At 34.4% G+C, this 14566-nt stretch overlaps 1 protein-coding gene across 8 annotated transcripts in view; it reads left to right on the forward strand.

Moving 5' to 3' along the window:
• STK33 (serine/threonine kinase 33) overlaps positions 1-14566 on the forward strand; it is a 331524-nt gene that overhangs the window by 237714 nt on the left and 79244 nt on the right. For all 8 annotated transcript variants that reach the window (XM_056802155.1, XM_056802154.1, XM_056802150.1 and 5 more), the window contains 2 exons: positions 9188-9326; positions 11592-11680. In XM_056802155.1, coding sequence (XP_056658133.1) covers positions 9188-9326; positions 11592-11680 — 228 coding nt within the window. The remainder of the gene's footprint in view (positions 1-9187; positions 9327-11591; positions 11681-14566) is intronic.

The following is a 14566-nucleotide window of genomic DNA, read 5'->3' on the forward strand; positions in this document are numbered from 1 at the left end:
GGGCAGAACTAGGAGACGATATCAAAATGCTGGGGAATACACAAGTGACAATCATAACTTTGAATGTGAATGGGGTGAACTCACCCATAAAATGAAAACAAATAGGAGAATGGATTAGAATTCAAAATCCTACCATATGTTGCCTACAAGAAACACACCTGAGGTGGGTAGATACTCACAAGGTTAGAATTAAAGGTTGGAGAAAGACCTATTGTGCCTCAACTGATGGAAAGAAGGTAGGAGTTGGAATCATGATATCTGACAAATCCAAAGTAAAAATACATCTGATTAAAAGGGATAGGTAAGGTAAATAAATCCTGATGAAAGTGAGTATAGACAATGAGGCAGTAATCAACATGTATGCACCAAATGGTACAGCATGCAAATTTCTAAAGGAGAAACTAGTAGAATTGAAGGAGGAAATAGATAGTAAAACTAAACTAGTGGGAGACCTGAACCTTCCTCTATCAGATCTAGATAAATCAAACCAAAAATAAATAAGAGGTAAGAGATGTGAACAAAATCATAAAAAATTAGAGTTAGTAGATATGTGGAGAAAAATAAATAGGAACAAAAAGGAATATACCTTCTTTTCAGCAGCACATGGTCCGTTCACAAAGATTGACCATGTACTAGGTCATAAAAACATAGCAAACAAATGCAGAAAATCAGAAATAATAAATGCACCTTTTTCAGATCATAAGGCAATAAAAATAATGATCCATAAGGGTACATGGAGAGACAAATCAAAATTTAATTGGAAATTAAATAATATGATTCTCTAAAATCAGTTAGAGAATAAAACATAGAAACAATAATTTCACTGAAGAAAATAACAATGATGAGACATCCATTCAAAATCTATGGGATGCAGCCAAAGCAGTACTCAGGGGAAAATTTAAATCCTTGAGCACATATTTTAACAAATTAGGGAGGGCAGAGGTCAATGAATTGGACATGCAAATCAAAAAACTTGAAAGCGAAAAAATTAAAACCCCCAGAAGAAAACTAAATTAGAGATTCTAAAAATAAAGGGAGAAATTAATAAAATCAAAAGTGAAAGAACTATTGAACTAATAAATAAGACTAGAAGCTGGTATTTTGAAAAAACAAACAAAATAGACAAGGTACTGGTCAATCTAATAAAAAAAAGGAAAGAAGAAAACCAAATTAATAGTATCACAGATGAAAAGGGAGAGCTCACCTCCAATGAAGAGGAAATTAAGGCAATCATTAAAAATTATTTTGCCCAATTATATGGCAATAAATATGCCAATCTAGGTGATATGTATGAATATTTACAAAAATATAAATTGCCTAGATTAACAGAAGAAGAAATAGAATTCTTAAATAATTCCATATCAGAAAAAGAAATTGAACAGGCCATCAAAGAACTCCCTAAGAAAAAATCCCCAGGGCCTGATGGATTCACAAGTGAATTCTATCAAACATTCAAAGAACAACTAATCCCAATACTATAAAAACTATTTGACATAATAAGCAAAGAGGGAATTCTACCAAATTCCTTTTATGACACAAATATGGTACTGATTCCAAAGCCAGAAAGGTAAAAAACAGAGAAAGAAAACTACAGAAAAATCTCCTGAATGAACATAGATGCAAAAATCTTAAATAGGATACTAGCAAAAAGACTCCAGCAAATCATAACAAGGGTTATTCACTATGATCAGGTGGGATTTATACCAGGAATGCAAGGATAGTTCAATATTAGGAAACCATCCACATAATTGACCATATCAACAAGCAAACCAACGAAAATCACACGATTATCTTAATAGATGCAGAAAAAGCATTTGACAAAATATCATCCCTATTAAAACACTAGAAAGTATAGGAATAGAAGGGTCTTTCCTAAAAATAATAAACAGTATTTATCTAAAACCATCAGCAAACATCATCTACAATGGGGATAAACTAGATGTATTCCCAATAAGATCAGAAGTCAAACAAGGATGCCCATTATCACCTTCATTATTTAACATTGTACTAGAAACACTAGCAGTAGCAATTAGAGAAGAAAAAGAAATTGAAGGTATTAAAATTGGCAATGAAGAGACCAAGCTTTCACTCTTTGTAGATGATATGATGATCTACTTAAAGAATCCTAGAGAATCAACTAAAAAGCTAGTGGAAATAATCAACCACTTTAGCAAAGTTGCCGTATGCAAAATAAACCCACATAAATCTTCAGCATTTTTATATATCTCTAATACATCTCAGCAGCAAGAATTAGAAAGAGAAATTCCATTTAAAATCCCCCTAGACAATATAAAATACTTAGGAATCTATCTGCTGAGACAAACAAAAGAAGTATATGAACACAACTACAAAACACTTTCCACACAACTAAAACTAGATCTGAGCAATTGGAAAAACATTAACTGCTCATGGGTAGGATGAGCTAACACAATAAAAATGACCATCCTACCCAAATTTATTTATTTATTTGGTGCCATACCCATTAAACTTCCAAAAAAACTTTTTACTGAATTAGAAAAAACTATAACAAAGTTCACTTGGAAGAATAAAAGATCAAGAATATCCAGGGAAATAATAAAAAAAAATACAAAGGAAGGTGGCCTTGCAGTACCAGATCTCAAACTATACTATAAAGCAGTGGTCATCAAAACAATTTGGTACTGGCTAAGAGACAGAAAGGAGGATCAGTGGAATAGACTTGGGGCAGATGACCTCAGCAAGACAGTCTATGATAAACCCAAAGACCCCAACTTTTGGGACAAAAATCCACTATTTGATTAAAACTGCTGGGAAAATTGGAAGACAGTGTGGGAGAGATTAGGTTTGGATCAACACCTCACACCCTATACCAAGATAAACTCAGAATGGGTAAATGACTTGAACCTAAAGAAGGAAACTATAAGTAAATTATGTGAACACAGAGTAGGATATATGTCAGACCTCTGTGAAGGGAGAGATTTTAAAACCATGCAAGACTTAGAGTCACAAAATATAAAATAAATAATTTTGATTACATCAAATTAAAAAAAGTTTTTGTACAAACAAAACCAATTTATCCAAAATTATAAGGGAAATAACAAATTGGGAAACAAACTTCATTACAAAAACCTCTGACAATAGTCTAATTACTCAAATTTACAAATCAATTGATTTGTACAATCAATTGTACAAAAAATCAAGCCATTCTCCAATTGATAAATGGGCAAGGGACATGAATAGGCAATTTTCAGTTAAAGAAATCAAAACCATTAATAAGCACATGAAAAAGTATTCTAAATCTCTGATAATCAGAGAGATGCAAATTAAAACAACTCTGAGGTACCACCTTACACCTAGCAGATTGGCTAACATGACAGCAAAGGAAAGTAATGAATGCTGGAGGGGATGTGGGGGTCATTAATTAATTGCTGGTGGAGTTGTGAATTGATCCAACCATTCTGGAAGGCAATTTGGAACTATGCCCAAAGGGCACTACAAGACTGTCTGCCCTTTGGTTCAGCTATAGCACTGCTGCGTTTGTACCCCCAAAGAGATAATAAGGAAAAAGACATATACAAGTTGCGCTCTTTGTAGTGGCAAAAAATTGGAAAATGAGGGGATGCCCTTCAATTGGGGAATGGCTGAACAAATTGTGGAATATGTTGGTGATGGAATACTATTGTGCTCAAAGGAATAACAAAGTGGAGGAATTCCATGGGAACTAGAACAACCTCCAGGAAGTGATGCAGAGTGTGAGGAGCAGAACCAGGAGAACAATGTACACAAAGACTGATACACTGTGGTACATTCCAATGTAATGGACTTTTCCATTTGTGGCAATGCAGTGTTCCTGAACAACCTGAAAGGATCTATGAGAAAGAACACTATCCACATTCAGAGGAAAAACTATGGGAGTAGAAACAGAGAAGAAAAACAACTGATTGATTACATGGGTCAAGGGGGATATGATTGGGGATGTAGGCTCTAAATGAACATCCTAATGCAAACAACAACATGGAAATGGGTTCTGACCAAGGACACATGTAATACCCAGTGGAATTATGCATCAGCTATGGGAGGGGTGGGGGTAGGGGAGGGTAGAGTGGAATATGATTTTTGTAACCAAGGAATAATGTTTGAAATTGACCAAATAAAAATTAAAATAAAGAAAACCTTTAAAAAATAAAGAAAAAAAACCATATTGCAAATCAGAAAATTGCTTCCAAAATTGAATTGGTTGTTAAGAAATGTTTCCATCAAACAGAAAACTACTGGTCCATCTTATGGATTTATATAAAAAACAGTGTTGATTGCTCAAAATCAGATCCTTCTCTTCCTTGTCCAATACTGGAAAAATATTCATGCAATAACAGACAGTATTGGATGATTATTGTATGCAAGGCACTGTGCTTCTGGGAGGTATTAAGATAAATAGAACACACAACATGAGTTAAAAGAGTCTTCAAAGTCCATCTAGTCCAATCTATACCTAACCAATAATCCCCTTTTACATTTTCCTCAGCAAGTTGTGATCCATTTCATATCTACATACCCCCAATAAAGGGGAACCTCCTCCCTCCTAAATTAACCTATTCCTCTTTTAGACTTCTCCATTGTCATAAAGTTATCATTCTAGTGAGCTGGAATTGGTCTCTCTATAACTCATCCATTGCAACTTATTCTGCCTTCTGGAGCCAAGTAGAATAAATCCATTTCCTTTTCCATAAGGCAGCTCTTCAGATGTTTGAAGATGAAACTTGTGTTCACACAAGACTTCTCTTTTCCAAGCCCCAAATCCCCACATTGTTTATCAAACAGAGTTGGTTATTGGGAATATTTCCAAGCAATAGTAGTTTTAAACTACTGGGCCAATCTATGGATTTGTTTTTTTTTTTCAAGTATATAAAAAAACACTAAATCTAGGATGATGGTGACACATTCTCTCATCCTCTCCTCAATCTGTCTATGTCCCTTCATTCATTCTTGACATGATACCTTGCAAAGCAGCCTTGGATATTATTCAGGTTTGGGGGTTGATCTTTTTTGCCATGTCACACTATTTTCTCTTGAATTCACTCACAGTGGGATTTTTAAAAATTGATATGTTTTATTTTTTCATTATACTAATTTCTGAGTATTTCCTTCCCTTTTCCTTATTTAACAAAGAGTTAAAAAGAACTCTTTGTCCAGCAAAACCAAGCAGCATACAGATCACATCCAACAATATTTGCAGTATTCCATTACCAGAGTCACAACTCTGCAATGAAAGGAGGGAGGTAAAATTTCTTAACTCTTCTCCAGGTTCAAATTTGGGCATTCTAATTACACAGTATCTAGATTTGTTTTATTGTCCTATTTACATTGCTGTTATCATCATGTATACTGCTGTCCTGGGTCCACTTGCCATACTGAGTTGGGTCGCACAAGCCTTTCCTTGATTCTCTAAATTCTTCATATTCTTATGGCACAGTAATATTCCATTACATTCATGTACCTTGTTTAACTATTTCCCAGATGACACAAACCTACCTTGTTTCTAGTGGTTTGCCAACACAGAAATGCTGCAATGAATATTTTTGTATTTATAGGACCTTTCCATTTTTGTTCTCCTTGAAGTATATGCCTAGTAGTGGAATCTCCAGGGTGAAAGGATATGGACATTTTATTCATTTTTAAAAACATAATTCTAAATTGCCTTCCACAGTGGTTGGATCAATTCATGGCTCCCCCAAGAGTGTATTAGTGTCTCTGTCTTCCCATGAGTTCTCCAACATAGACTATTTCCAGCTTTGTTATCTTTTCCAATTTTCTGGATGTGAGGTGAAACTCTAGTATTATGTTAATTTGCAATTCTAATATTTAGAGTACTTTTTCATATGGTTACTAATAATTTACAAATCATCTTTTGAGAACTCTTTGATCATATACTCTGACCATTTATTCATTGGGAAGTTCATCTTCATCTTATATATTTCTATTAATTCTTTATGTACATGTTAGACATAAAGAATGTATGAGAAATATTTGATGAAAAAACTTTCCCCAGTTGGAAACCCCCCTTTCCCCCTAGCATCCTAGCTGCATTGATTTTATTCATGTAAAATCTTTTCAATCTTCTAGTCACTGAAATTATTTACTTTCTCCCCCTCCCCCACCATGATTTCCTCTTTCCCTTATTTGGTTAAAGAATTTCCCCCTTTAGACATAGTTGCAAAATATATTTCCATCTACTTTCTTCTCATTTTTTATGATGCAACATTTTCTATTTGTTGAATTCAAAACTTATTTTCCTTAGATTTTTTCACAAGAAAATCACAAAAATCTACTTATCTGTTCACTATCCTGGACCTTTGAAATTATTTTTTGAACCCAGTGTACACCCTTTTAAAATTTCATCCTATTCCATTCGGTTCTACACTGCTAAGATATTTTTAGATCATGGCTTTATCACTCAAAGTATTAGCTGTTAGATCCTTCCCAGTATGGGTAATTAGATACTTATTAATATAAATTACTATAAATTAAGAAGTTAAAGTCATCATCAAGAGATGGAAGGGACCTCAGAGACAACCTAGTCCAATATTTTTATTTGCAGATGATGAAATTGAGTTACAGGGAGGAGAAATGATTTACCCAGTCTTACCCAGTTGAATTACCAGAGGTGGGACTTGAATTCAAATCCTCTGATTTCAGAGCCAGCACTTTTTTCATGACACAGTGCTGCCTCCCAAAAGTGAGATTTTGATAGATATGTAAGAGTACAGAAAATCTTAATGAAATTTATGAAAAAGACTCATTTATATAAGCAGTTTCCTGGAGGTTGTGTTTGAAGTAGACCTTGAAGGATGAGAAGAATGTTAACAGGTGGAGGGATGGGGAGTGAGATTGAGGTGGTGGAATTGTAGGCACAGGGCACAACATAAGCAAAGACATAAAGGTAGAAATAAAGCTAACAGACTCTCACTCCTGTAACTTCTAGATGCCATGAAGATGACTGCCCTTCTTTTTAAGTTAGTCTTAACATGTAAGTGATGTACACTCTATTTTTATATCACTTTCTACTTAAATTGGTGACTCTTTGATAAGACTTGAGGAACACACTAATCTTATCTGCACTGTGCTTTTTCCCCCCTTAGGGTAAATTCCCTCTAGAGGAGATTCCTACAAGTATCTAGTCTTGGTCATTGTGTACTGATTCTTTTTAATTTCCTTTTCACAGGGTAGGCATTTCCTGACTTGAACTTTTGATTCAGAGTATACCTTCTTTAGAAGCTTGCATCTCTGTACTAAAATCATCAGAATTTGAGGGCATATTGTATTCTAAGGTCTCACGTGGCAATAGTAAGCACTGCATGCTTGTTTGGTGAATTAGACCCAGGTCTATAGCATGATTTATGAGATCTCAAGAGAAAAAATTTGGACATGTTTAAAATTGCTTAGTTGGTGAATCTTGCCTCAGCAAAGAAATACAGATTTAGATTTTTGGGGAAAAAAGATTCATTTTCTATTCCAGTCCCAGAAAAATGTCTCTACTTCTAAGCATTTAAGAGATATCTTCAGAAAACAAAAGTATCTTTAGATAGTTTTTTTTTTCATACTCCTGCTTAGTCTCCTGGAGTTAAGGTAGAATGTGAGGATACATTAAATATACAAACTGCAAAAGGTAAATCAATACTTATACATAATTAGAGAGAATATTATTGCATAGAAGATATGTTGGGAAAGAGTTGTGAAGAAATAGCAAGACACTTTGGTTTGGCACAAAGATAAAATCTGAAAATAACTTGGGACCACTCTCATTTATGTCATGTGTTCATCTGTCAAAGCAAACCAATTAGTAGGGTCTTAGCCATTCTCGTGCATCAACCTAGTTTAAGGGATATAGTTAAATAAAACAGTTTCTATAGTTTCCACACCTTGATAAAATGGTCAACTTCCTTCTCAGATATGGAGGTATCTGTATGTATAGTGGGTTGGAGGTTGAGAAACCTGGTTTTTACTTTCAGTTCTGACACTAATTTGCTGTGTGACATTGGTCAAGTTTCAAATTCTATGAGCCTCAGTTTCATGATATGTAACAAAGGAAAGGGTTAGATTTAATGACCTCTAAGATGACTTCTTTTTTGAGATTTTATGATGGTCTGACTTGTATGAAATTTTACAAGACAAAACATAGGATCCAGAATAAAAGCATGAGTCAGTGCCAAAGGATCTGTAGAATTTGGGGAGCAAGCAAAAAACATGATATAGGATCAAGGGGAAAAAAAGATCAGTTAGGATGTGTCTAAACAGAGAGTATGACACAATTCACCATATTCTTTAACTTGTAGTCACGTGCACATCTAAATGCTCAGCTATGTAATATCTGTCCTATAATCTAAATTCCCCTAAATAAAGCTTCACCTGGACAGCTCCGTAGGCTACTAACTTTACCTTCCAATGAAACAGCTATCTTCAAGTAATAGTGAGTGTGAATCTAATCAAAATGCCAATCATAAACCAAGTGCCCCAGGACAGTAAACTGTGTCCAAACAGCAAAAGTACAGTTTAGTTCCAGATTCACATAAGCAATCTGAAGAAGACAAATCTCACCAACTGTCCTCTACTAGTGAGTCAGGAAACCAACCTCTTGAACACACAAACACACTGATGACACTTAGGGTAAAAGATCAAGAGATCATGGGAGCTCAGATCACCACAATTACACAGCTATAGCATGAACATGGGTCCCACCTGGCTTCTTCCCTCACTTCCTTATTCATATAGCTCTCTTTGCAATAACAGCAATATATTAGCCAGTTTGGTCATACCAATCTGACCCTAAAGCACCTCTGCTTAAATACTCGCTATGCTAGGTATAACCCCTGAAAAGGCAGAAGCATTAGGACAGTCTCTCATACTAATGTCCCCTCTATTTTCACTTCCACATACCTGATTATTCTCTTCTGCTCTGTGCTTTCAGTTAAGCTCCAAAGGGCTTTGAAAATCACTTGGACATAGTAATTTCCCCTTTTTAAAAATGATATGACATGCTTTCTTGGGCAAAACAGAATTTTAAATTAAATCACTCATCTTAAAAGACTGAGATTGTGATGTTTTATTTTTATTATCTATGTATTTAAAAGCTTGAGTTCATTTAACTATCCAAAAAATCCTAATAATCTATGCAAAAAGCTAAATAACTCTCTCTGCTCCTTTGAAATACCAGAGGATGTACCTTGTGATGGAACTCTGTGAAGCTGGAGAACTGAAAGAAATGCTTAGCAAAAAAGGGCATTTCTCTGAGAATGAAACAAGGCAAATCATTCAGGATCTAGCATCAGCTATAGCCTATCTTCATAAAAAAGGTAAGAAAAAATTCATCAGTCACATGTATCCAATTAAAATAATGATTATGATGATAATAATAAATTATGCTTATATGTTTTATGTAAACTATATTAGTTGATCATTAAGTTTATTTATTAATATATAGATGGTAGAATAATTAGTTTGCATTTTACAGATGAGGAAACTTAGGGTAAGAGGGCTAAAAGACCTTTTCCAAGGTCACATGGCTAGGTTACTGATGCCACCAGGTAATAAGTGGCAGAACCAGTTCTCAAACCCAGGTTTTAAAAAATTTAAATCCAGCACTCTAGCATTGATTCATAAACCAAATATGAAGAGAGAAAGCTATAGATGTATATAATTGTGAAAAAATAAAGTAAAATGTTTGAAAATGGAATCTAGAAAATGTTTTTAGATCGTCCACTAGATTGTAGATTTATAATTGACTGTGATTTTTAAAGGTCATGAGGTCAAAATTTCTCACTTTGCAGGTGAGGAAATTGAAGCTCAGCAAAAGCAAGTGATTTGCCCAAGGTCACTGATAAAGGGCAAAGTCATGAACTCAGATCCAGACTCTAGATCCAACATGGTCCTTACTGCATAATGCTGTGCAAGTTTGGTTAGTTCCAGAAAAGCAATGAATATGATCAAATTTATTAATGACAAAAAGACTGTGATTATATCTTGTATGAAGTCTGTTTATTAAATGGAGAAAGATTTTGATGAAATATAGCATTCATATAGCTTAAAATATCTAAAACTATAACAATAGAATGATCTTTCCAAAATATGATCAAAAGTATTTACATGAAACCAAAAGCTAATATTGTATATAGGGAAGAAACACTAGAAACATTCCCTTTCAAAATGAGTGCTAAATAGTATTATTTACTCTCATTTCTCTTATTTAACTGTTAAAAAAATTAGAAATAGAAATAAGGCATAAAAAGTAAAAGAAAATAGTATTAGTCATTGAAAAGATAACAGTATCTCTTTTGGTAGACTACCTGGAAAACCAAAGGCTGTCAGCAATAGCAACAAAAATTAATGAAGCAATAACTTCTATAAAGGAGTTGGAACCCACAAAATCATTTGTTTCTACACTCCACTATTCAAGAAGCAAGAGAAACTGATAGCAAAGAAACAACTTTTATAATAATGAAAAAATAGCATATATATGACCATTAATTTATCAAGACATAGGAGAGCTATACAAATATAATTTTTAAAGTCTTTGTTAGAAATCAAGGTAGAACTGAAGAAATGGAGGTGTGAGTTCAAACATAAATGGTTATAATGAGCCCGTTTCCCAAACTAACTTACAAATTTAATACATCAATCAAAATACCAAAAGCTTATTTTATAGTATTCAATAAAGTTGTAAGAAAATTCATGTGGACAAGAATATAAAAATATGGGGGAAAAAAACTGGGGAAGAGAAATTAGTATCATCGAGAAAGTAATCATTATAAACTTTGGAGTTCAGTGGCCTAGAACAGTCTGAGGTAACCTAGCTTGTTCTTAGGAATAGTGACTAGTGTTAGTGAGGATAAGACAATCAGGGAACAATGAGATTAATAATAATGATGATCCATACTTTTTTTTCTGTTGGGGCACATCTGCATGCATGTAGGAAAATAATACCAGTCAGCTCTACCAGTGAAATTGCAGGTCTAATCCCCAGCCCAGTTATTATTATATAGCTAAAAATTGGGAACTAATTGATAACACATTTTTCTTTCTTCCTCATCTCCTCAGAAGGTTTAAAATAGATTGTTTCAACACACCCTGAAGGTTTTTTCCCCTTAATTACGATGCCCAGCGAATGTGTTTTTAGAAGAAAGGTACAGATAATAATGATAATTCCCTTTACATAGCACCTCATAGTTTACAAAGCACCTACCCTAAGAAAAATAGCTCTATGGCTATTGGTAGGTTAAGTGTGTTTATCTCCATTTTACAGGGGAAAATGCAAATCCCTGAGAGATGAAGTGAGGTCTTGCCCAGGATCATATAGTCAAGGGGTCTTCAAGTTAAGGCTACACAATCAGTTTGAGAAGTTCAGGTGTATTTCTCCAAGCATTATCTCCTGTTGGGATGAGAGCACAGGAATAGGGAATAGAATTCTTGAATCTGATTTTTTATCTTTACAACTGATTGCCATTGGGACATTTTGTGATATATCTTCAGCAGATTCCTTTAAGAGTTGCTCCAACTTTCACTTGGTATCTTTTCCAAATAACTAAATTTCTGACCATGTCATCTACTTTTTGTCTTGCTAGATATTGTTCATAGAGACCTAAAGCTGGAAAATATTTTGGTTAAAAGCAGCTATACTAATGAAGAAAATGAAACCAACTATAACATAAAGGTAAGAATATTAGTGCTAGAATGGATCTTAGAGATTATGAAGTTAAACCTAAGAAACTGTGGGTGTGGAAAGTGATACCCAAGTGTCAAAGTCATTATCTCCTTCTAAATGCATATTTGTAGCTTTTTGAACAGAGAATAAATGGTTTTCATTTTTAAAAAGTCTTCTCACAGATGAAGACGTAACTGACACGAATAATTTTAGAAGTTACATATTCTTCAGCATAAGAAAGCCTTTCAGCAATACCATTTAACTTCTCCAATTATTCTTGTCAGTTACATACTTGTCTATGAGGCTTTAACATTTTAAAAATAAAAAACCATTTACTCTCTTTTCAAAAGCCTACTTTATTAATGTACATACACATTTGGATAACTCTAAATCATTTGTTATGCTGAGCAAACAGATGCTCTGAACTATAATTAATTTCTAAATTATGCCTGACAATATAATGTAAATGTGTTTGTAATTTTGAAAAAAGCACACCTAGATTATGCTCTGATTCAGCCAACAAATGCATTTCAACAAACATTTATGAAGTGTCTGCCACATATCAGACCTTCACCAAACTCCTACTCTGGTATTGCATGGCATGGAGGTGACATGGTTTCTGAAAAGGTATGCCAGGAGAGCACAAGTTTGAGCAGCTCTACCCTGCTGCAAAGAGTCGGTGACAGGTAGGGACAAACTTGTCTGCTGGCTTTAGGCCAACTTAGTTGAGCAGAAAGAAGAGCATCACCAGTAAGCTGACCAGCTGCTAACTAGATGATGAATTATTTGGTTGTGTCAGTCCACAAAGCAAAGAAAAATAATAGATGCTCCTTAGTGACCTCGTTTTCTTACTAGCAGAATACTAAAAAATAGGAAAGAGGGTCCTAGAAACCATATTGTTTTTATGCTAACATTAACTTGTTATTATAATGTGAGATTGTCCAGTGACAAAATTTTGACATGTTATTGTCGAACTGAATCATATTAATCTTAACATTCTTGGTATAAATGAAACTAGAAAATTTAAGGAATTTTCAGCAAAATGTCAATGGTAACCCCCAGATTCTATTTGGAGAGGTAAATCAAGGAATTATTAAAGTTCTTTTCATTGTACATACACATTTAATTCAGCTGTAAGTATTATTGTCTGAAGGCAACAAGAGACATTTCATGGGACTGTTTAGTCATCTGTTGTGGTGCTCAGGGTAAACATTTGCAAAAACAAAAGGCTATCTTGAACATGATTGAGTTTTATAAATTAACATTTGTCATTTGTTGTAGAGGATAAGGAAATAAGTAAATTCAAGTAGAAACTCATGACACTCCAAACTAAATGAGCATATACTTTAATACTTAGTGACTTCAGTACAAAGGTCGGCATAAAGGAGGATAGTGAAAAATGTGTTGGTAAATATGATTTAGGGTTAGGAAATAAGGGATCAAAGTCTTATAGACTACATAGAAACCTTACACCTTTATGTTGTGATTACTTTCTTGGAGAAGATGGTCTGAAAGCACTGGATATAGAGATGAAGAACAAAATCACACACACACACACACACACACACACATGCATGCATGAGAGCAGGGAGGTAGGGAAAGAAATTTACCATTTTACAATTTACCAGATGGGAACAGAATGACCACTGATGATGAATGAACTGCTTATGTAAAGATGAAAATTAACACTAGTTTAGAAGGACCAAAACAAGGTGAAGATGTAGTATGCAACTAAAATAACCCCACTGATTTATTCAAACAAGCTATTTGATGCCAGAAAATGGATAAAGGAACAGATATAACAAAAACAGTTGCCATTTACTATAGATCTCTAACATATATTTCCATAACGAGGAAGTCAAAAGAGCCTAAGAATCACTTCAGCTCCCAAATACTTGATCTCCTTAGCTCTCAAATACTTGATCTCCTTGCCAAACAGGAAGTTGTGGAACGTGATAGGAAATCCTGGTTTGTAATACAAACTCATTTTCAAAACCTTGGGGAATACAATGGTAGAAGATTTTGAGTAGTATGGTCTTATACAATAAGAGATGAAGGGTAAAAAATAAGGTTTAGGGAAAAAAAACTTGTGGAAGATGCATTAAGCTAGCTCATTCATTCTAAGAGCCTTTAAGGATGAAATAGGAAGGAAATCATCAAAAGAAAGGATCTATAAACCTTTCAACAAGAAAGTATTTTCTTTATCAATAACAAAGTCAAAGCACCTGGATATTGAATTCTCAGTTTCTAATGTGCTACATGATGAAGTAGAAATGAGACTAAAGAAACAGAGATAAATATATTCCAAGAATGCTGAAGGTGAAAAACTTTTTTTTTAAACCCTTTCCTTCCATCTTGGAGCCAATTGGCTCCAAGGCAGAAGAGTGGTAAGAGCTAGGCAATGGGAGTCAAGTGACTTGCCCAGGGTCACGCAGCTGGGAAGCTTCTGAGGCCAGATTTGAACCTAGGACCTCCCATCTCTAGACCTGGCTCTCAATCCACTGAGCTACCCAGCTGCCCCCCTGAAAAACTTTTTAAAGTACTGAGGGTTTGATTTTCAAGATATAAAAAGGAAGAAGAATAATACTTATATTAGAAATACAGTAGCTAAAAATTGGTCTTATTTCAATGCTAATTAGCATGGAAGCTTTAACCTGTTCTATTATTTCCTACCTGGCTTGGTTCAACCTTCCTTAGGCAGTCTGGTGGTTTTCTATTCTTAGAGGTTTGCCAATATTTGGGCTAGATTTAGTGTAGACATCCAACTGACTTTAGTCCTATTGTAACTCAGAACTTCCAAATTATATAATCCACTACCTACAGCTTCCCATGAAAGGGATTATAGAACAGGTATGTATCACCACATTTAGCAAGATGGTATCCTTGATAAAAATG

Source organism: Monodelphis domestica, chromosome 6 (assembly GCF_027887165.1).
Source record: "Monodelphis domestica isolate mMonDom1 chromosome 6, mMonDom1.pri, whole genome shotgun sequence".
Lineage (NCBI taxonomy): Eukaryota > Metazoa > Chordata > Mammalia > Didelphimorphia > Didelphidae > Monodelphis > Monodelphis domestica.